Raw genomic sequence first — 23601 nt, 5'->3', positions numbered from 1 at the left:
GTAGGGAGAGAGAGGAAGTCCTGGATCGCCTGGAATTCCTGGCACAAAAGGAGGCGCTGTATGTATTATTATTTTATTTATTTTTTTATACTTAGTTTTTATTGATTTTTTAGGAACATAGAACCAGTGGGAACAAAACAGACAAACAAACAAACAAAAAAAAACAATTATACATACATACGTGTACATACATACATACTGTATGTATATATACAAATACACCCATTTCACACATGTATATCTATATACACACATACATAAAATTTTTAAATTAACCTCAGCAAGAAAATAAATAAATAGATTAAGTATAAAATAAAATATCATAAAAGGTTGCCAAACATATTCTTACAATGATGCATTAATCTCTAGATTTATGCAAGTATTAAAATATGAATAATTATATTGCCATTGTGGAGAAAGCCAGTCCTTTACTCCTATTTGTGCTTGTGTAGGGCTTGTGTCGTTTTTTCCGTTTTCTCAACTTCTGCTATTATTATGAACCATTTGCTTTAGTTGGTGGCTTTTCCTTATACCATTTCCAGGTTATAGCTTTTTACCTGTTGCCATTAATATCTTAAATAGATATCTCCTCATTTTCAAGTTTATTAGGAATATCTCATAGATAAAGTACTTCGAATGATCTAGGAAAATGAAGAAGATCAAAAATATCATTGATAGCAGAGTGTACCGTTTCCCCAAAACTATGAATTCTTGAGCACTGCCAGAATATATGCGCATGACGTGCCTCCTCTACCCCAAAGTTCCTCCAACAAGGATGAGGAGTCCCTAATTGTAATGATTAAATTCTTTTAGTGTAATAAAAAAATACAATCTAATTATTTTAACAAAACTCACGTCACATTCTTGAGCTTGTTGAGTTATGTGGGACAGCACATATTTTAACCCATTGGTAAGGGCCAGACAGAATCTATGGACATTTCTATGAAGAATTTTGTATAAAAAATAAAAAATCTGCCGATTTATGCAGAAATATTTTGGGATTATCGTAACTAAAAACTTTATACATTAAATAAAAAGTAATAGCTTTTAAACAAGCTTTTTATTTAATGTTTACAATGCAAATCCATCTACATCCACTTATTTAGTAGACAAAACAAGTCTTTCATATAATCTGTCTACTAAAAGACAGAAAATATTACTTTACACACTGTATTGTAAATAAATGACACGAACACGTTCATATTAGTCATTAATTTTCCTGAAATCAATTTGAAAAATTAATAAATATAAATTTACATACATTTACACGAGTAAATAAATAGACTCAATGGTGGGCTAGAAATCTGTGGAAATCTGCGGATTTCTGCGTACGCAGATTTCGTGTGAGCTTACCCATTGGTTTTGATTCGAAATAATGCCTACTTCCTTTTCCCGTTTTGATCCTATATAGTCTGTTTAGAGTCCTCTAGAATTTGCTCTAAATAATTTAGAAATTGTTTTAGTCATTCTTAAAATCTGAACAAGCTGATTGTTTCATTCCTCATCCTGTATTTCTTTCATCTAATAGCCCTGCAACTCTACTGTAAATATCTAAATAGATCTTGGTTTATAAAACCAAACTTATCTTTTAAAGTTTGGAAGTATTCCATTCTACCATCTTTTATAATTGTACAAAATAAAAAGTTTCCTAAATATACCCATTGTTAAAATCTATTAGCCATAGTCCCAGGTTTAAAATCGGTCATGATCCACCCAATTCAGATCCATTTCCATTTGTTTTTTTCAAATGAAGCCCCTTTACCACTGTAAACAAAGTTTTCAACATAAACTGTGTTAGTGGTTATGTTATTCTTTTTATTCTTTTTAACTTCAAATCGATTTTTTTTTCTTCATAGGGGACAGCTGGAGGACCTGGACCCAAAGGAGATGCTGTGAGGATTTAATTTTTTTGCCTTCCTAAACTACAGTATGTCGCCCTGCAGTATTGTAATATTTGCTATTGCATTATTAGGGGCGAAGAGGAGATTTTGGACCTAAAGGAAGCACTGGACCTAATGGGGCAAAAGGAGAGAAGGTCAGTGTTTGGGTTCAAGGACAATTGAAACTTAAAATAGCATTTTAGAAAAGGTGTTTAGTATGTGCAGGGGAGCAGACTAATATCTGAAACGTCTACATATGTTTTGTATCTTAGAAATACACTTTTGACAGCTTGAGTTGACAGTAGCAGTATCTCGAGCTGAAGAATGCAGATGTCAAATGAACAAAAATCAACAAAGACTGTAACAAACTCATTATTTCATATTTTTGTAGGTCATGATAATCACGGGTATAGAAATAGTCTACAGTTTATGGTCTCTGTGTTTTTTTCTCTCGTTATGAACAGTATGTTGGTTGTGAACTGTAAAATGCCTTAAGTTTAAATGCCTTACTTTTTAATAAGCGTGTAAATGATGTGCAGTAATGTGAGTGCCTGTTTCATTTTGCTTTTGACTTTTAATATTTCTCATACACAAGGGATATGGTTTTTATTTCTGATCAAAAATAAATTTTCCACTGACAGGAACAAAGTGTGATCAATTGAATATCAGTCTGGAGCCCTGAAGCAGCTCTTATTTTATCATAAACTCTAGTGGTGTAACGGATCACGATTGATCACCACCCACAGTTCGGTATCTGTGGGAAATGACCCGCGGATAAGTAACTTTTTTAAACTTGTAGGTTAATCCAACATTTATAACAATTACAGATAGATCGCTTCCCTCATCATTCAAATCACGTTTATGAAAGCATTTTGGCTTCCTTGTAAAATATAATGATGATGGAAAAAGTTGTGGTGGGACCTATGTAAATGTTTTCTTAGGTTATGAATTAAAGGTGTTTTCTGTCACTGTTTAGCCTGCATTAATGAATTCGGTGTAAACCTGCAGAATTAAACATTAAAAAATTGTGATCTCAATTCAGACTCACGCAACATGAATGATAAATAATAATGATTTGCATATGTGTAAAAATCTTTCGAAGCGCTGTGTTCAAATATGTGTTTGATCGAGAGAGATTTAGTTTTTGCACTTTTTCAATTAGTTACAAACAATTAAATGACACAGAAGTACTGAGGGAACAGTTTATAGATCAGATGTAAACACTGATGTTTATGGTAAAGATTAAAATCACTGTTTAATGGAACTTGACGCTGGGGGAAGTTGTAGCAACTACATTGTTTAACCAATGGGTGGCGACAAACAACCATCAAAATGATGTCACTGAATTGATTTTCAAAAATGATCCACCTATAATGAAACATGAAGTTTTATGTGTGAATTTTTAAATCATTAATTGAAAATAAATATATGATGTACAAGATTTTAGATTTCCATATTTAGCATTATCAGCATCAGTCGCAAAGATTATTTTTCTTATTGAATACTTTCCTTTTTCTGCTGGTTCTTTCTTGATTTTTTTTATTAAAAGTACAGGTTCTGTTTGTTTAAACCAATAGTTTTTGCAGTAGTATTTGTGTTTAAATTGAAAGCAAATGACATTTATCTCCCTCCTTTTTTGCTTATCTAAAAAAATGGTCCGATCCTTGACTCAAAAATCGCAGCGTGATCCGTTACACCACTAATAAGCTTAGATACATTTTTATTTATGAATTATTTTATCAATGTCCTGGATTATTAATTGAAATATGGATAACATTTCACAGGGTGAACCAGGTGCTGAGGGACCCAGAGGTCTTGCAGGTGAAGTTGGCGGCAAAGGATCCAAGGTAAAAGCCACTGATATGGCTGCTTGAAAACAGAAAATGTATTTTTATTGGTTTAAATTTGGATACGAGTAAAAATAACCATTTTCTTACTAATGTCTAGGGTGATAACGGACTTCCAGGACCAAGAGGCCCACCAGGAGCTCCTGGAGATGCAGGCAGAAAGGTAATAGAAACTATTTGCAGTCAGCCTCATTGTACACTTTGGCTGAACATGTCTGAAACTGAAGGCGGATTTATTCATTCATTCATTCTCCTTCGGCTTAGTCCCTTTATTCATCAAGGGTCACCACAGCGGAATGAACCGCCAACTCATCCAGCACATGTTTTACACAGCAGATGCCCTTCTAGCTGCAACCCAGTACTGAAAGACATCCATACACTCTCATTCACACTCATGCACTACGGCCAATTTAGCTTATTCAATTCACCTATAGTGCATGTGTTTGGACTGTGGGGGAAACCAGAGCACTCAGAAAAAAACCCACGCAAACACGGGGAGAACATGCAAACTCCACACAGAAATGCCAACTGACACAGCCAGGACTCAAACCAGCGACCTTCTTGCTGTAAGGCGACATTGCTGAAGGCGGATTACTGTAGGTCAGATGATACTAATTTAGTTGGACGTATGAATAAATATGATGTTTTCACATAGGGTTCATCAGGTGACCCAGGTGATTCTGGCCCTAGAGGTGATCCTGGCCCTCCAGGACCAAAGGTACATCATTACACACACAAAACATCAACTCAATGTTTGCTTTTCTGTTATTAATGGCTTATCTGTTACAAATTCAAAATGTTTATGCTGTAGGGTGATTCTGGCAGACCTGGATTCAGCTATCCTGGACCAAGAGGACCAACGGTACTGTAATAGGTTGTAAATAATATCCTGTATTCCACAAACATTATGTATTCATTTGATGTATGTTCATCCTACAGGGTGACAGGGGTGAAAAAGGTTCTCCTGGACCCAGGGGAAGCAGAGGAGACTGTGGGCCAAAGGGTGACCCAGGTCTAAAGGGAACTCCAGGAGAGCCGGTGAGCAAATTGATTCATTTTAGCTGCTTATTTGCTGTTTAGGAAAGTCATGATTACAGGGCTAAAGCGTCTATGTGACTGCTTCAAATGCAGTGCTTGATTAAAACAGATTAGTTTGCCTGCTCTATTGTTATATTAAAGTATGCTTATTATTTTTTTCTGTCTGTGTAAATGCATTTATTTCACAGCTGAGCAGCATAAACATCCCATGTAAAGACAATTAGGTGCCTCTTTATAAGGTCAAGGTCAACTTTATTTGTATAGCACATTACAACATCATGAATGTTGACCAAAAATAAGATATTATTTTTCACAGGCATGGAAAACTAACAACCAGTAAGGAAAGATACAATATATAGTCCAATAAATTAAAATCTAAAAATTATTTTAAAAGATCTGTACAGACATAAGTCCTAACAATAAACGAAAATGGAAAATAAAAATCACCTCTGTGGAGCATTTGCTGTGTATTTTTGGCACAAGTTTCAATGCTTCCATAAAGTTTTACAGTATATTGATTATATTTTATTGTTAATTTGTTGTTTTTCAGGGAGAACCTGGCCCAGCAGGAGAGCCTGGACAGAGGGGTCCTAGAGGAGATGGAGGAAGAGATGTAATTGTTATGTTTAACGTATAATAAAGGGATAGTCACTTAAAGACAAACCTCTAAAGTTCTTCGATTAAAGGGGTAATACAGTATATGGAATTTAGAAATCTTCGTTTTAGTGACACCAGTGGCTGTTAAGTGAACTGCAGAGAGCAACGAATGTGCGCACGAGTGCAAACACAAGCAATACTGTACAAAAGACTGAAAGTGATCTGATTTAAAGTTATTGCAAACTGAATCCGGAATTTTCATCAGTAATTTCTGCGCGTCAAAAAATAAATTTAACCTCATGTTGTGTCAATCGTATTGACACACTGCCTCCGAAACTTTCGTCTGTCATAAAAAAATTAAAACCAGGTTAGATTTTTTTTCTTGCTTTTCGCATCCATTTTGACAGTTCAAAGCCACCGTACAAGCGAAAAGCTAAATACAGAATGCAGTCATTAGAGCTACAGATAACTTTAAGACAAACACAGTGCATACAATGAGACAGAATGTGGCAGACAGTTGAAAACCCCTACATACTGGATTTAGTGACTGGCGCATCTCTCCCTGCTGCTGTTTGGTGTGTATGTGTCCATACATTTCACATACTGCTGATAGACATTATAATAGAAAGCTACATCAGCGTGGCCACCGTCTATTATAATTCAATTCAATTCATTTTCATTTGTATAGCGATTTTACAATGTGGATTGTGTCTAAGCAGCCTAACATTGAAGTTCTAGTAAATTGAAAGTGCGTCAGTCCAGTTTTTAGAGTTAAAGTTCAGTTTAGTTCAGTTTAGTGTGGTTTAATTTTCACCACTGAAAGTCCAAACACTAAAGAGCAAATCCATCGATGCAGCCTATTCCTCTTTCTTTTTCTACTTTGGAGAAGAGAGGATAACTATCTATCACAGCTTGAATTGACTCTGAGAATGGATTAATTAATACACATCTCACTTAGTGTGCAAGGTTTTTGCACATTACGGATTTTTCACATATGAACACGAAAAAAGCAAATATAAAAAATTTCGGACCTCAGTGTATAAAGATCTTCACTCATGGAAAAGCAGGCTTTCATAGACAATCTATGTCTTTTTTTTAAGTTTGAGTTTATTTAAATGATTTTAATTGTGTCTTTAACAGGGTGATCCTGGACCAGAGGGAGATCCTGGCCTTACTGTAAGCATTCAAATTCTTAAAAATGAATTGCACATTATTACATGAAGTATCTGTGCTGAGAATGTTCTCCGCATATTCTTAGGAATGTGATGTCATGAACTACATCAGAGAAACCTGTGGATGCTGTGGTAAGATTCCTATTGTTAAAATCGTTTAGTGTGATACAGTATATTTGTGTTTATTACAAATTGTTCCTCTCCATTGCAGATTGTGAAAAGAGATGCGGTGCCCTGGATATTGTGTTTGTGATTGACAGCTCTGAGAGTGTGGGGCTGACCAACTTCACCCTGGAGAAGAATTTTGTGATCAACACCATTAACAGACTGGGCTCAATCGCTAAAGATCCCAGCTCTGAAACAGGTAAAAACACTGTCTTAATTAACATCCTAGCAACCACACATGATACTCTGCCAAACCCAAAGCAGGCTAAGTAATTTTAGAAACCACAAAGCACCTACCTCTTCGAAAAACATAGTAATGATGCAAAGATGAGTCATCTTAACAACTGCATAGTGACGCCCTAGCAACTACCCACAACAGGATGAGTCATTTTGACCATCACATAGCAACACCATCACAACTACCCAAACATTCCTTCAAAAGCATTGTAATAAAGCAAAGGTGAGTTGTCTTAGCAACAAAGGTACAACATAAGATGAGTCATTTCAGAAACTGCATATCAAGACCCTAGCAACCACTAACTACAAGATGACCTATTTTAACAACCACCAATATCCCTCAAAAAGCATAGTAATGATGCAAAAATGAGTTATCTTAGCAACTGCATAGCAACACCCTAGCAACCACCCACAAAAATATGAGTAATTTAAGCAACCACCAACAACCTTCCAATAGCACAGTAGCAAAGCAGAGTAAGATGAGTCATCCTAGCAACTGCATAACATTACACTAGCAACCACCCAAACAAGATGAGTCATCTTAGCAACCACTAATATCCCTTAAAAGCATAGTAATGATGCGAACATGAGTTATCTTAGCAACAAAGTAAGATGAGTCATCTTAGTAACTGCATAGCAATACCCTAGCAACCACCGACAACTAGAGTCATTTTAGCACCCACATAGCAACATTCTAGCAACCACATACTGTACAACAAAATGAGACTTTTCATATTTACTTAGCAACACCCTAGCAACCACCCAAACATTTATCCACAAGCCTAGTAATGATGCATAAATGAGTTATCTTAGCAACACAGCAACAAAGTAAGATAAGTCATTTTAGCAACTACATAGAAAAGACCCTAGCAACCATCCTCTAACAATAATATAAGTCATTTAAGAAACCACCAACAACCTTCCAAAAGCACAGTAGCAATGCAGAAGAAGGATGCGTCATCCTAGCAACTGCATAACAATACACTAGCAACCACCCAAACAAGATGAATCATCTTAGCAACCACTTATATCCCTCAAAATGCATAGTAATGATGCGAACATGAGTTATCTTAGCAACAAAGCAAGATGAGTCATCTTAGTAACTGCATAGCAATACCCTAGCAACCACCCACAGCAAGTGGAGTCATTTTAGCACCCAAAAAGCAACACCCTTAGCAACCACATACTGTACAACAAGATGAAACTTTTCATTTTCACATAGCAACACCCTAGCAACCACCCAAACATTTATCCAAAAGCCTAGTAATGATGCATAAATGAGTTATTTTAGCAACACAGCAACAAAGTAAGGTGAGTCATTTTAGCAACTACATAGAAAAGACCCTAGCAACCATCCTCTAACAATAATATAAGGATGCGTCATCCTAGCAACTGCATAACAATACACTAGCAACCACCAAAACAAGATAAGTCATCTTAGCACTTACCTACCAACTCCCTAGCAACCGCCCACAACAATATTAGTAATTTTAGCAGCCACCAACACATTTCCAAAAGCTAAGGATTGAGGCAAAGTGAGATGAGTCTTAGCACCCAACTACCAGCACCCTAGCAACCTCATACAACAAGATGAGTCATTTTAGCAACCACCAAAATCCTTATAATGAGGCAAAGTAAGATTAATCAGCTTAGCAACTGCATAGCAACACCCTAGCAACCACCCACAAAAATATGAGTGATTTTAGATCTTGATTAGCAACACCCTAGCAACCACCCACAAGATGAGTCGAAGTTGCACCAAAGTAACGCTTCTAAAACACACAGCTTTAAGCTAGTAGCAATGCAGATGAGCTTTAATGTAATCTAATCAAATGTGTATCTTCCAAATGTCTCAGGAACTCGAGTTGGTGTCGTCCAGTACAGTCACAACGGAACATTCCAGGCCATTCGACTCAACGACTCCAAGATCGACTCCATGTCAGCCTTCAAAGATGCTGTGAAGAAGCTAGAGTGGATTGCTGGAGGAACGTGGACTCCTTCAGCCCTGAAGTTCGCCTACGATAACCTGATTCGTGACAGCCGTCGGTCAAAAGCCAATGTGACGGTGGTCGTAATCACAGATGGTCGGTATGATCCCCGGGATGATGACAAACTGCTCAATTACCTCTGCACCGACACCAGCATTGATGTCAACGCTATTGGTATTGGAGATATGTTTGACCAGCCGGAGGAAAACGAAAGCTTGAAGTCTATCGCCTGTAGAAAAGATGGAAGAGTCATGGGAATGAGGCGTTTCGCTGATCTGGTCGCAGAAGATTTCATCGACAGGATTGAGACTGTGCTTTGTCCGGGTGAGTGTTGTCAGAAAGGTTGTCTGATTTTACACTGCACTGTTGCTCTTTACCGCAATTTTACAGTTTTACTGCAAAGACTCCCAGTAAAATACCACAAACATTTTTTACAATTCACTACTGTATAGGGATGCAACGAATAACCGGTTTCACTACTGTTATAAATCATAAAGGCATCTCAACACTGTGTTTCTGCACGGTACAAAACTGCTGCAACTAAACAAAGATATGCCAACTGTGAGCTAGTTTAAAGTTCTGAGCTTGTACACTAGATTAACTATGGCTGAGGCTATTAACTAAGAAATATCCATCTTTTTTGTGCGCAAGTTTGATATTTCTTTTCTTATTTGCATATTGGGAATGACGTGCACGCGGTGCACACGCGGCATGACTTGCTCACGTTTTCCAGGCACACCTCATTGAAAGAAGGATCATACTTTGTATAGAATATACACATTACTACTCCAAAGAGAAAAAATACAAAAGGAAACTACCAAACAATTTTGTAATAGAGTTGATCAATTGTGGCTTTCAGACAGAGGTTAATCAGTCTTTGACTACATTTGTTCTCTCTAAAAAGCTTTGCTCCACATTAGACAAATCCTATTTTTTATTTATTCTTATTTTGATTTATCTATTTATTTATTTTATTGTTCTGTCATTTATTTTCAGTGTAAAATTGTTACTTGTTTAAATGCCAAAAACTTTTATTTCACTTATTTTTAAGTCCAAAGAGAAATCGACTATTAAAAACCACTTTAAAATATAAGGAGTTTTTATGTGATTGTTCCAAACTAGTAGTGTTTTGAAATTAATAAATGCATAATAATCATGATAAGCAAAGAACCGTGATTATTCCTTAGACTATAATGGTACAACCAAAATCTAGAATCATTGCATCCCTGCTACTGTAATATGCACTGCATTGTAGGTCATTTTAAAACTTTTACAGTAACTTACTTCATATTAGGAGTTTACGGTATTCTACTGTAAACAAAGTAATTAAGTACCGCTAATGTAGTTGAAGACAAATATGTGACGGCTAATAAAAAAATGAATCGCTTGTGTGAAAATTAAATGTAAATAAATTACAGTAAAAATTGTCATACTGTAAAATAAAAAAGGGCATTTTTAGCAAAAAAAAAGAAGTTGCGGTAAGGCTATTTTACTGATAAATAAAATTGCAGTAGGGCCCTGCTACTGTAAAACACATTTAAAGGTAAGTTACTGTGAAGGGGCAGTTGTGGTAACTTGCTGGCAACAGTGCTGGCAGTAAGTTACCACAAAAATACAAACAAAAGTCTAACACTGTGTGGAAATTGAGCTTCTCTTAATCAAATTTGTTTGCTTTTTGTTTTAGATCCTGTGGTCATTTGCCCTGATCTTCCATGTAAAAGTGGTAGGTGTTTTTTGTTTTTTTATTTTTTTTTTATTTTAGACAAATCCATTTTACATACAGAATGCATAAGTTTTGCTCTTTAGTATAACTGTTTTTTTATTCGTTTATTTTTAATGTCCATATGTGCATGATTTGATTGGGCTGAAACAGGGAGAAAGTATGTGTTCACTGAATGCTGTTTCAGTATTATTTTTTTATTTATTAAACTGTTTATTATTTTTAATGAGCTTTTATATTTTCATTTAAATAGTAGTCATTTTGTGATGTTCTTTTGTCATCTGTAGTAGTTTTTGTAGGGTCTTTTTAAATATTTTTTTAGGTTCGATTTTTAGTTTTTGTTTTATTTGTAGTTTTTTGTAGTACTTTAGCAAACAGACTTTTCAGTTATAGTTTTTAAGGCAGCATTTTTAATTATTATATTATATTATATTATATTATATTATATTATATTATATTATATTATATTATATTATATTATATTATATTATATTATACACACTTTATTTCAGCTGTATTTCAAGAACTCATAGAATAGTTTTAGTTAACAACTCTTCACACAATACTGTTCATGTGTATTTACTGAATGATACAAACAATTTCTTTATAAAAATACAAGAACTCAAGCTTATATTTCAATATATGAATAAGCTAAATATTGTTAATTAAGCAATTGCAAAACGATGCAGGATAAATATTCAGCATAATTATCAAAGTCATTTTTTCATACAGTAAAGATTCAGTACACATAACAAATGTTATACATTTGTTAGGTGATGCATCTCAAATGTATATGTTATGAATAATAATCACACATTTGTTATGTGATAAGCAGCCCAAACTCACAATGGAAATGTCACATCCGTAATCCTACCCAATTTCTACCTTACTAACTATTAATAAACAGCTAATTAGTAGTTTATGAATCTATTAGTGTTATTATTTTGTTAATATGTGACCTAAACTACGCATTACCTAAGCATTACCAAATGTTTTTGTACCATTTTGCTGCCAGTGACCTTTCCTTGTGTGTATACCAGCAAAACACACACCAATCAGCACAAAAGATATCAAATCCAAAACTAAATCCAATCAAAACAGCGACTAGGCGGAGCCGGTTGCTGGAGGCCCCTAAAACTATTGTTTCAACGCTCACTTGCAGATGACGCCCTTGCAGAGGAGTGGAAGGACAGTCCCATCCCAACCACTGTACTAAGCGTCTCAAACTTAATCAGCAATCTACAAGAGGCCAAACACCCCGATACCTACACCAAGGCCATAGCTACATTGGCTTACACAGCTCAGATGGCTAAACTGAGCCCTGAACCTGACAAACAGAGATGGACCGATCTGTTCATCGACTCTTTTAGAGTCATCTATTCTGAGATTAATGGAGACCCAAACAAAGCGCTTGGCTTGTGCTAGGAAGCATGGCATTGGGCATTTCCAAAATATTCCAATCGATGGCTCGAGTAGAGTAGGATGCATTTGGCCTCGCTGTAGGATTGCGCTTAAGTACTAAAAAGCTAGCTGATCTGTGCATGAAAATTAACAGAAATTGAATGCAGTTGCTAATACCTCTAGATGTTGACTTCATGAACAGTTAACATCCAACTATATTTCTTTGCTAACTTCTGCTGTGAGCAATTTGCTTATATGAAAATGTGACCTTGATGATTTCTGGCTGCTTTGCGATCGTTGCATTGAAATAATTGCATTAGCATTCAAGCTAAATGAGCAATGTTTTTAATAGATGTACAGATTTATAATCAGTTTGCTGGCAAAGCATGCTATCGGTGCTTATTTGCTTGACTCCTCAGGGCCTATGAGATTTGAAGGCATTTTTTGAGCTTTTTTAAATGTGATCATTCATACTTGAAAGGTTAAATTAACATTAAAAAAGAAAGTTCTGTTATCACTTCTTCACGATTATGTCTTTCAAACCTGTATGGTTTTATTTATTTTATATTTCAATATTATAAAAACTGTGATCATTAGCTGTTGAAAAGGAAATTGAACTCTCCCAGCAAACAGTTTTGTGTTTGATAGATGTCTGATAGACATCTAAACATAGATAGCTTGACTAAAACAAGGCTAAACTTGGGATGTCAGTGAACATCTAATAGACATCTAAAACTAGCCCAAAACTAGACTTGTTGTCAAATAGACAAATTAATCAGACTTTATACAATATGTACAGTGCATCCGGAAAGTATTAATAGCGCTTCACTTTTTCCACATTTTTTTATGTTACAGCCTTATTCCAAAATGGACTAAATTCATTTATTTTCTCAAAATTGTACACACAATACCCTATAATGACAATATGAAAAAAGAGTTTTTGAAATTGTTGCAAATTTATTAAAAATAAAAAACCTGAAAAAGCACATGTACATAAGTATTTACAGCCTTTGCTCAATACTTTGTTGATGCACCTTTGGCAGCAATTACTGCCTCAATTCTTTTTGAATGTGAGGCTACAATCCTGGCACACCTGTCTTTGGGAATTTTTACCCATTACTCTTTGCAGTTCCTTTCAATCTCTATCAGGTTGAATGGGAAGCAACGGTGTGCGGTTATTTTCAGATCTCTCCAGAGATGTTCGATAGGAATTAGGTCTGGGCTCTGGCTGGGCCACAAAGGACATTTACAGAGTGAAGCCACTTCATTGATATGTTGGCAGAGTGCTTTGGGTCATTGTCCTGCTGGAAGATGAACCATCGCCCCAGTCTGAGGTCAAGAGCACTCTGAAGCAGGTTTTCATTCAAGATGTCTCTATACATTACTGCATTCATCTTTCCCTCTATCCTGACTAGTCTTCCAGTTGCTGCTGAAAAACATCCCCACAGCATGATGCTGCCACCACCATGCTTCACTGTAGGGATGGTATTAGCCTGGTGATGAGTGGTGCCTGGTTTTTCCAAACGTAACGTCTAGCTTTCACTCCAAAGAGTTCAATTTTAGTCTTATCAGACCAGAGAATTTAGTTTCTTATAGTCTGAGAGTCCTTCAGATGCTTTTTGGCTTCCGTCTGGCCATTCTACCATACAGGCCTGATTAGTGGGTTACTGCACAGATGGTTTTCCTTCTGTAAGCTTCTGCTCTCTCCAAAGAAGAAAGCAATAGCTCAGACAGAGTAACCATTGGGTTATTGATCGCCTCCCTGACTAAGGCCCTTCTCCCCCGGTCACTCAGCTTAGATGGCCGACCAGTCCTGGTGGTTCCAAACACCTTCCACTTACTGATGATGGAGGCCACTGTGCTCATTGGAACTTTCAGAGCAGCAGAAATTTTTCTGTAACCTTCCCCAGCCTTGTGCCTCAAGACAATCCTGCCTCGAAGGTCTACAGACAATTCCTTTGTCTTCATGCTTAGTTTGTGCTTTGACATGCACTGTCAACCCTGGGACCTTATATAGACAGGTGTATGCCTTTTCAAATCATGTCCAATTAACTGAATTTACCACAGGTGAACTCCTATAAAGCTGCTGAAACATCTCAAGATTGATCAGTGGAAACAGAATGTACCTGAGCTCAATTTAGAGCTTCACGGTAAAGGGTGTGAATACTTATGTACATATGTTTTTTCAGCTTTTATACTTTTAATAAATCCATTTTTTAATAAATCCATTTAGGAAAAAGGCTGTAAAAAATGTGAAAAAGTCAATCGCTATTAATATTTACATTTTTTTTATTTTATTTTATTTGATGACTAGTCTAGTTTTGGCCTATTCTTAGACGTCTGTTAGATTTCCACAGAAAGCCCATATTTAGCTTTGTTTTAGCCAAGACGACTATGTTTAGATGTCTATTAGACATCTTTTAAAAACAAAAAATGCTTGCCGGGCTATAAAAACAGTGCATGATAGAAGGAAAATCTTACAGGTTTGCACCATCATGCAGTGATCACAGAGTTTTCATTTTTGATTGATCTATTCCTTTAAAGCATCTCTATATTAACAGACCATTCATTTTGATACTACATGCATATCAGTTTTGCACTTTGCACATTTAGATTGAGTTATCAAACCATACCCCTGTAGCTTCTCCTAGCTTGGGAAAATGTGAAGCTTTTTAGTGCTGCTTTACTTATTGTTGACTGTCAAATGCCCACTGTGTGTTGTATCAATTGAAGAATGTTTTGTTAGCCTCTGTGCCAATGTTATATATTTCAGGTTTATTCTTAAAGGGTTCTGTTATGCTTTTTACACTTCTTTTACATTGTTGTTTGGGAATGAAAAAAGAGAGTTATTCCATTTAGACTGCAAAGCTACAATTCAATCACCCCAACCAAAATATTGTTCCCTAAATATTACACTACACTACCTGACAAAAGTCTTGTTGTTGATCCCAGTTGTAAGAGGAAATAATACCTTGACTTATAGTTATTCGTTTGGAAAGTGGCAAAACATAGATTTATCAGAGGGTAGATGAATCATCTGTTGAACTGCATTCCAATCATCACAAATACTGCAGAGGAAATATTGGAACCAGCATGGACCCAAGATTCACACTGAAATCAGTTTAGTTTGGTGAAGGAAAATCATGGTTTGGGGTTACATTCAGTATGTGAGAGATCTGCAGAGTGGATGGCAACATCAACAGTGTGAGGTATCAAGACATTTGTGCTGCCCATTACATTACAAACCACAAGAGGGGGCAAATTCTTCAGCAGGACAGCGCTCCTTCTCAAACTTCAGGCTCCACATCAAAGTTCCTGAAAGCAAAGAAGGTCAAGGTGCTCTAGGATTGGCCAATCCAGTCACCAGACATGAACATTATTGAATTTTAAATAATTAAAAATCAAGGCATGATCATATTTTATATCTTATAAAATATATCTTATATCTTATTTTTATGATTATTAAAATAAGCATAATCTAGAGGCCTTTGCCTTTCATATGTCACTTCTTATACCAAACGGTCAACTAGAAGTCAAGGTTTTATTTGTTGTTCCTAAAACTTTGATAGGTGACAGGACTTTTGTCAGGTATTGTATATCGCCAAAATCACCATAAATACAATCGTTGATGTCTGAGCAAGTTACAAATATCAGATGCTTTAGCATCTTTTTGCAATAATCAGCATTTGATTGGTGCGAAGATCTGATGTGAAGTTGAAGAAGTATGAGAGTTTAGAATGAAATAATAGACTGCCATTTTAACATATCTTATAATGCTGCATTGCGTCACTCACTCTAGGTTACTTCAGATGTTTTCTTTACCTAATGCAAATGAATTGTCTGTGTCATTCACTATGTCCTGCAGAAATTTGCCTCTGTTTGCACATTTACATTAACTTTGTATCTAATTTTTCACAACTTAATTTCACTTTGCCATGAACCCAGCATAAATATGAATTATGTCAATATTTAGAGTGTAGATAACCTTAAGGTTTATATATTGACACTAATGGCATGTACATATTGAGTTAACTTCCTTAAGATGTGCACCTAGCTTGGTGAGTTTCACCAACTCCTCCAGGAGCTGTGCCTGGATGACAGCCGCTACAAGAACAAGATCCTTATTGGTTAATGTGGCAAATCTTCGGCAAAGTTCAGTTTTTCAAATTGAGCGATTTGCACAGATCAAGTGTTATGCGCATCAAACACCCAAAACACTCAATTTGCACCATATAATTAGCTTAAATCGCGTCATTCGTGCTGCCTCATTCACACAAACCACACCGCAGGATGTCTATTGCATCATAGACTTAACGTGTAAATCACTCATGCTTAATGCTTCACCACGTCTGGTTTCAAGAGTTCATACTTAGCTGATGATCTACCAAAAGCTTGTTTGGCATGCTGTCCCAGGAAAGAGCTCAAGGGATCCTCGAACCTGGGGCTTCCTCACGTTCGCAGAGCGAGAGGGGAGCTTGAGTTCGGTGGATCTCAGAACTCCCTGGCTTCGGTAGCTAAGGGAACAAGTGAGAAAAAAGAGGGCTAGACAAATCCTTGATTGTTATGCATGATGTATATCTTTGGATGGTGGGAGGAAACCGGAGAACCCGGGGAAAACCCACGCGGACACGGGGAGAATATACAAACTCCTCACAGAAACGCCTACCGGCCTGGTGGGACCAGAGCCGGCAGTGTTTTTGCTGTGGGGCTAACAGTGCTAACCACTGGGCCGCCGTGCCGCCCGATCTATGGTTAAGGAGAATGGGGAGGAAGGAGGGTTTCTTCCAAACGAAGATAAAGTGGACTGAAGACTGTGGTTATTTATAGTAGCTTAGAGCTCATATGATTGGAAGATAATGATTTGCTAATACGAGACCGGCTGTGATAAATAATAAGCATGTGATCCTCTTTAAATTAGTTTATAAATAAACTTCACGTAAATCAACTATAACATTCATAAAGGTTTTCATTTTGATTTAAAATGCTTACAGAGGCATTTTTATTTTTTTTTGTTGCTGGGGTAATTGAGGCACTAGCTGTAAAGGCTCCACCCTTGTCAGGAAAAGGGGGTGGAGAGTAGCAGCTCATTTGAATTTAAAGAAATACACAATCAAACAGAGAATTGTTTTGGCTACTGCCAAAAGATGTGCTGATCATTTTTAGCATGGTATTTAGAGCTGAAAATTCCCAGACAGATTGTTAATACATATTATTATAAAACATATTGTAACAAAGCATAATATGACCCCTGTCCTGTTGATTTTAAATACATTTCCTAACTTGCCCTAAAAGTGAATCTGCATTTAGGCAACAGAAAGCTTTAGAATCCCTAAGTGTTTTTAATAGTTATTTATGTACTACATTGCCTGTTCAGTCGTTCATTTGTAGGCTGCTTATATACAGTAGATGTTGATTGCTATTGACGTTGCATATATTGCATGTTTGATGATTATCTCAGTGGTTCTATTTCAGTGAAAAAGTTCATATCAATGTGAATTAGCCATGGTATTGAGTATCAGTGGGTGAAAGATAACAGATGACATATGGACTTCATAAAGCAGGGATATCCACACTCGGTCTTGGAGGGCCGGTGTCCTGGAGAGTTTAGCTCCAACCCTAATCAAACACACCTGAAGCAGCTAATCAAGCTCTTATTAGGTGTACTAGAAAACTTCCAGGCAGGTGTGTTAAAGCAAGTTGGAGCTAAGATCAGCAGGACACCGGCTCTCCAGGACCGACTTTGGACACCCCTGTCATAAAGGATTCAGAAGGAATATACTTTTTTCAGTAAACTATCATGGGAGATTTGATTCTGTAATGACGAAGTATGTATATTTAGGAGCAAGTGTTATATATATATATATATGACAGGTATATTAGGAATGTGCAATGGAACAAAATGCCAAGCTGTTGGACTGCAAGAAACGCTTGAAAACATTTTTGAAATATTTACAAAAATATTAATATAACTTGAAATAAATATCTTCAGCAGTGAAATGCTTGTTAAGTTTATTTATCTAATTTTGACACATTATTTATTTTATTTTTTTTATTTAAACACATATAACATTTTACAAAACAATATACGTGCCAGGGGGTAAGGTAAGTATGAACAAAATACAAATGTACATATACATTTGTATAAACAAATGTAATATGTTGCGGCTGGAAGGTCATCCGCTGCATAAAAACGTGCTGGATAAGTTGGTGGTTCATTCCGCTGTGGCGACCCTGGATTAATAAAGGGTCTAAGCCATCAAGAAAATGAATAAATAAATGAATGAAATGTAAAATGTAATATACATATGTAATAGTTAAATAAATACATTATAGAGTTCACAAATGTTTAACGTGTGTAGGGCTTTCTTGTTTAAAGAGACTCTGATACTAGTAATATACAAGCATAGTTTAGTCACCAATACCCTTAAATTACGTTTCTTATTAGTAAAGTTACATTTACGAATGTAAAATTTAGTTAAAAATGTAAGTAAATAAATTCAATTGTGATAGACAGTAAAGCCAAAAAGTACATTTTCCCATAACAATTAAAGGTTTACAACAATAAAATTTGTTATTAATAAATTTTGTTGCTCACCCCATTTTTGACACATTTATAAAGTTTGGCTGTTTAAAAAAATCTATTTGAGTCTTGAATTAGTAACTAAATCCAAAGCATGTCAACCAACACAATTATTGCTGTATTTCTCTATTCTACAGAGCCAGCCGTGGCCAACTGCATCCAGCGGCCTGTTGATCTGGTCTTCATGCTGGACGGCTCAGAGCGTATGGGCCAGGAGAATTTCCGCTATGCACGTGAATTCGTGGAGAATGTGGCCAACCGTCTCACACTAGCTCAGGGAGATGATGATGAACGCAATGCAAGGGTGGCTCTCCTGCAATATGGAGATGAAAACCAACATCAGTTGGCCTTCAAACTAACAAATAACTTCACCGTCATCGCTGATGGCCTGGCCAACATGAGGTACCTAGATTCAACCTCCAATGTTGGAAGTGGCATCATCTACGCCATCAACAATATCGTCACAAGCAGAGGCACTCGATTGGCAAGACGAAATGCAGAGTTGTCGTTTGTCTTCATTACCGATGGGGTCACCAGTAACAAAAACCTGGAAGAGGGGATTAGTGCCATGCGCAGAGCCGAGGGCGTTCCCACTGTCATTGCCATGAGCAATGATGTTGACAAGGAAATCCTTGCAAAGATTTCCCTGGGAGACCAGACGGCCGTTTTCAGGGGTGAAGATTTTGCCCGTCTGAACAAAGCCAGCTTTTTTGAGCGATTCGTTCGGTGGATCTGCTGAGATGTTGGGTGGGTTTTTTAGTAAACAGGGGGATTGGTGTGTCCCCACATAGAAATCTGATATAAGGCAATATATGCTATTTACATCCATGATATTCAAGTTCATATTTGGATTTCACATATATGAACAACCCAGGCTCATTATTGATACAGACCCCTATATACGTTGCGAAATACATCCCAGGAGCTACGTTATTTTGCAGTTTATGTTTTTGCAAATGCACCAGAGGCTGCTGTATATCTCAAATTTACCCCGCGGGTGCCATTCGTGCCTGCTGTTCTCACCAAAATCCACCAGAGGCTGCTGTCGACTGACTGACTGACCGATTGACCGACCGATACCCCCAACCACCCCCTTCTCGAAACCCAACCAATAGTGTTTTCAAAGCCCAGATTGACCTAATCACCCTCTTAGCTAAACTCAAGTGTTTTCAAACGCAATCCAGAAAAAGAAAAGCCCCCTGGTTTTTACCACACTTTGGGATTTTACCACATTCTCACCCTGTTATTTACTTGTTTATTTTATTTTTTGCCTTTTGTTTTTTTGTTTTACCTGCTTTCTGTATCTGTTCTTCACCGGACTCATGAACCCCATTGTCGCAGTCAACTCCTCTCTGCTTCACAAGTCCGCCGACATACAAGGCGAGCCTCTGGGCAAACTGGTAACAGCAGAAAAGCTGTCCTTATGGAAGTAAGCAGTCAGCTGGTAGTGAGAAAACAAACAGAAGTCATCGGCGCCGTCATACCGCCCTGTAGCTTTCATTTAAAGATGAAATGCAGCTATATGTAGCTCTGTCTACATAATGCGCGCACTCCAGAAATGTATACGGGGGTATGTTTTCAGTTTGAACCTAAGTTGTATAGAAAATATGTCATACATACAACATATATTTCCAAATATTGCAAATCATTGGATATACAAATATGTACATATGTATTCAAATATATTAGCTACACATATTGGCAATATATGAACACACAAACACACACACACACACACACATCAAATATAAATACAATTTAGTTTAAATTTTGTAGTTTGTATAATTTTATTTGCAATAACCCGTGACCAAAGTCTTATTTTAAGAAATTTAACTGATTAATAAAACATTTTTACTTAAATGCACCAGAAATTATTAGTTATATTAAAAAAATAGATTAAAAATATTCATTTTCAAGGGAGTTTTACTCATTTATGCTGAGCATTTTAAATAAATATTTGAACATATATGTACATATTTCCTATGTTCCTATGGTTAAAAATGTATGTGTGTGTATGTATGTATGTATATATATATATATATATATATATATATATATATATATATATATATATATATATATATATATATATATATATATATACATATACAAAGTTAAAGTCAGAATTATTAGCCACCTGAATTATAAGACCCCCTGTTATTTTTTTCCCCTCAATTTCTGTTTAACGGAGAAGCTTTTTTCAACAATTTCTAAACATAATAGTTTTAATAACTAATTTCTAATAACTGATTTATTTTATCTTTGACATGATGACAGTAAATAATATTTGACTTAATATTTTTCAAGACACTTCTATACAGCGTATGTGTGACATAAAGTGACATTTAAAGGCTTAACTAAATTATTTAGGTTAACTAGGCAGGTTAGGGTAATTAGAAAAGTTATTGTATAGCGAAGGTTTGTTCTGTAGACAGTCGAAAATAAAATAGCTTAAAGGGACTAATAATTTTGACCTTAAAATGTTTAAAAAAAATAAAAAACAGCTTTTATTCTAGACAATGTATATATTTATAAATATATATATATATATATATATATATATATATATATATATATATATATATATATATATATATATATATATATATATATATATATATATATATATATATATATATATATATATGCAAAATCTAAACATGAACTTTGAATTACAAACATGACAGATTTCTTTGTATCAGATTTCTGAATGGGTCAAAGGGTTCAACAAAATGATTAGATGCATTTATTTTCAGTAAATATGCACTTCATGGTAACAGAGGTTAAATTGGTTTGTTGTGCAGAGATAATGACTTACATATTTTTATAGCTGAAAACCTTAAAAGAATGCTGTTTTTTGATTAGCTTTAACTTGAGGATGCACCAATGGCAATGGGGGGTTTGGGCACAGGAAGATACTGCAGTAAACCAAAAGATCCAATTAGTAGTAACACTCCAAAGAATATGTACTGAATGTGTATGTTGACAATGTTGCAATTGTAGTTTTTTTTTTATTTCTGTATTTTTAATGCTGAAAGGCCTCTAAGCTGAATTGTTTGTTTGATATATTCCTCTACACAAGGTGCTAAACCAGAGTAAGACTGGAGTTCAGGATGCACATTTGTAAAAGTGCACTAATTCAGGTGTATAAACAGCCATTTCAAAGATTACACTTGCCACGTTGACATTTATACAGCAAAAATGTGCAATTTCAATTGGCATTGACTTAAAAAGGGCCTGGATAGCTGAATGAATTAAATCTACACTACTTTCCACAGCATGTGCACTCTTAATCCAACACAAGCAGATTCAGAATAAACATTTGCTTAAGTACAACATCGAAAGATCATTTTAAGACTATTGTTAGGAGCACGATCACTCACTTAATTCCAGAGCCAAAGGGAACATTTATATATTTGACATGCTGTTGGACACTTGAAGGATTATTTCCAAAGTTGCTGTCAAACTGAAATTTTAGAACAATAAATCAAGCTGTGGTAACAAAACTGGGGTGTCTGTGATGTTTATTCAAACAAAAAGGAAATTGTTAAAATTGTTTAAGATTTGAATAAGAATTGAATTCGAGTCTAAAGTGATATCAAACATTTTTCTGTATTATTTGCACAGGGTTATATATTTGTTTTTTTGTTTTTACTGAACAAATAACAGAAGAAACGGGCTGAGCCACAATCATCTCTAAATACAAATAGATTTTTGGGGGGGACTTTAAACTGGTCCATAAGTTAAAGTAGATATAATTCAATAAAGGGATAGTTCACCCAGAAATGAACATTTTCTGTTAATTTACACACAACTTCCAAGAGGCAGATCATTTTTTCTTCTTCAGCTGAATATTAAATAAGATTTTAAAATGAAACAGCAGTGATACAGATAATAAAATGTAGAAATAAAAAGATATAAATACATATTTTAACCTGTATAAATTGCCTTATGTATGCATATATATTGTTTTTAAAACCAAGTTTCTACTTTTATTTTGGGGTAAATTATCCCATTAAGGTCGATCTTGTCATGGATTTACTGAAAGCCGAGGAAAATGTGAACTATGCCCCTCAGAAAAATTATGATTTTAATCTTATTTATGTGTTTGCGTTATTGATTAGCCTATTGTTGTTTGCGGTTTCAGTTTTACTGCAAATATCACGGTTAAATACTAAAAACATGGTGTATTTGTGGTTATCATGGCTTAATTACAACTGTAATTGATTATTATTATTATCAATATTTTTTATTTGTAGTAGAATCCATGGTTAATGTTCGTAAAGGAATTTGACGGACAAAGGACTATTACGGTTAAACTATGGTAAATGTACAAAAAACACAGTTAATTTGTGGTTATCATGGTTTAATTAGAACAATAATCGATTATTAATTATTACTATTATTTATTTGTTGTAAAAAAAATGGTTAATGTTTGTGCAGGAATTTACGAACAAAGGACTATCACGGTTAAACTATGGTAAGTGTACTAAAAGCACGGTGTATTTGCGGTTATCATGGTTCAATTACAACAATAATCGATTATCATTATTATTATCCATGGTTAATGTTTGTGAAGACATTTATGAACATTACGAACAAAGAACTATCACGGTTAAACTATAGTAAATGTACCAAAAACACAGTTAATTTGTGGTTATCATGGTTTAATTACAACAGTAATCGATTGTTATTATTGTATTAATATTATTTTACTTGTAGTAAAACCCATGGTTAATGTTCGTAAAGGAATTTCGAACATTTACGAACAAAGGACTATCACGGTTAAACTATGGTAAATTTACTTAAACGCGGCTGATTTGTGGTTATCATGATTTAATTACCACAATAATCGATTAATATTATTATTATTTTCATTTGCAATAAAACCGGTTCTGATCGTAAAGGAATTTACTAACATTTACGAACAAAGGACTACTACAGCTAAGCTATGGTAAATGTGCTAAAACATGACT

The 23601-nt window shown here is 35.4% G+C and overlaps 2 protein-coding genes across 5 annotated transcripts in view; one reads left to right on the top strand and one right to left on the bottom strand.

Moving 5' to 3' along the window:
• col6a2 (collagen, type VI, alpha 2) overlaps positions 1-22131 on the top strand; it is a 39207-nt gene extending 17076 nt beyond the window's left edge. For 3 of the 4 annotated variants that reach the window (XM_021479872.3, XM_691072.10, XM_021479873.3), the window contains exons 14-28: positions 5-58; positions 1857-1892; positions 1973-2035; positions 3665-3727; positions 3828-3890; positions 4383-4445; positions 4539-4589; positions 4667-4765; positions 5316-5378; positions 6503-6538; positions 6621-6666; positions 6746-6898; positions 8793-9248; positions 10609-10647; positions 18763-20453. In XM_021479872.3, the coding sequence (XP_021335547.1) occupies positions 5-58; positions 1857-1892; positions 1973-2035; positions 3665-3727; positions 3828-3890; positions 4383-4445; positions 4539-4589; positions 4667-4765; positions 5316-5378; positions 6503-6538; positions 6621-6666; positions 6746-6898; positions 8793-9248; positions 10609-10647; positions 18763-19364 (1887 nt within the window). In that variant the 3' untranslated portion in view covers positions 19365-20453. Of the gene's footprint in view, positions 1-4; positions 59-1856; positions 1893-1972; positions 2036-3664; positions 3728-3827; positions 3891-4382; positions 4446-4538; positions 4590-4666; positions 4766-5315; positions 5379-6502; positions 6539-6620; positions 6667-6745; positions 6899-8792; positions 9249-10608; positions 10648-18762 lie in introns of all 4 variants that reach the window. The other variant, XM_009306168.5, reaches the window with a different exon arrangement.
• LOC141376701 (uncharacterized) lies at positions 13420-14126 on the bottom strand. The gene is given in 1 exon segment (XM_073917237.1): positions 13420-14126. A coding segment is annotated over 1 exon segment (615 nt). The 5' UTR covers positions 14035-14126.
• Positions 22132-23601: the final 1470 nt, after the last annotated feature.

The sequence above is a fragment of the Danio rerio genome, chromosome 11 (genome assembly GCF_049306965.1).
Source record: "Danio rerio strain Tuebingen ecotype United States chromosome 11, GRCz12tu, whole genome shotgun sequence".
In the NCBI taxonomy this organism is placed as follows: domain Eukaryota; kingdom Metazoa; phylum Chordata; class Actinopteri; order Cypriniformes; family Danionidae; genus Danio; species Danio rerio.
Note: the sequence above shows the minus strand (reverse complement) of the source record. Positions and strands in the feature narration are given on the sequence as shown.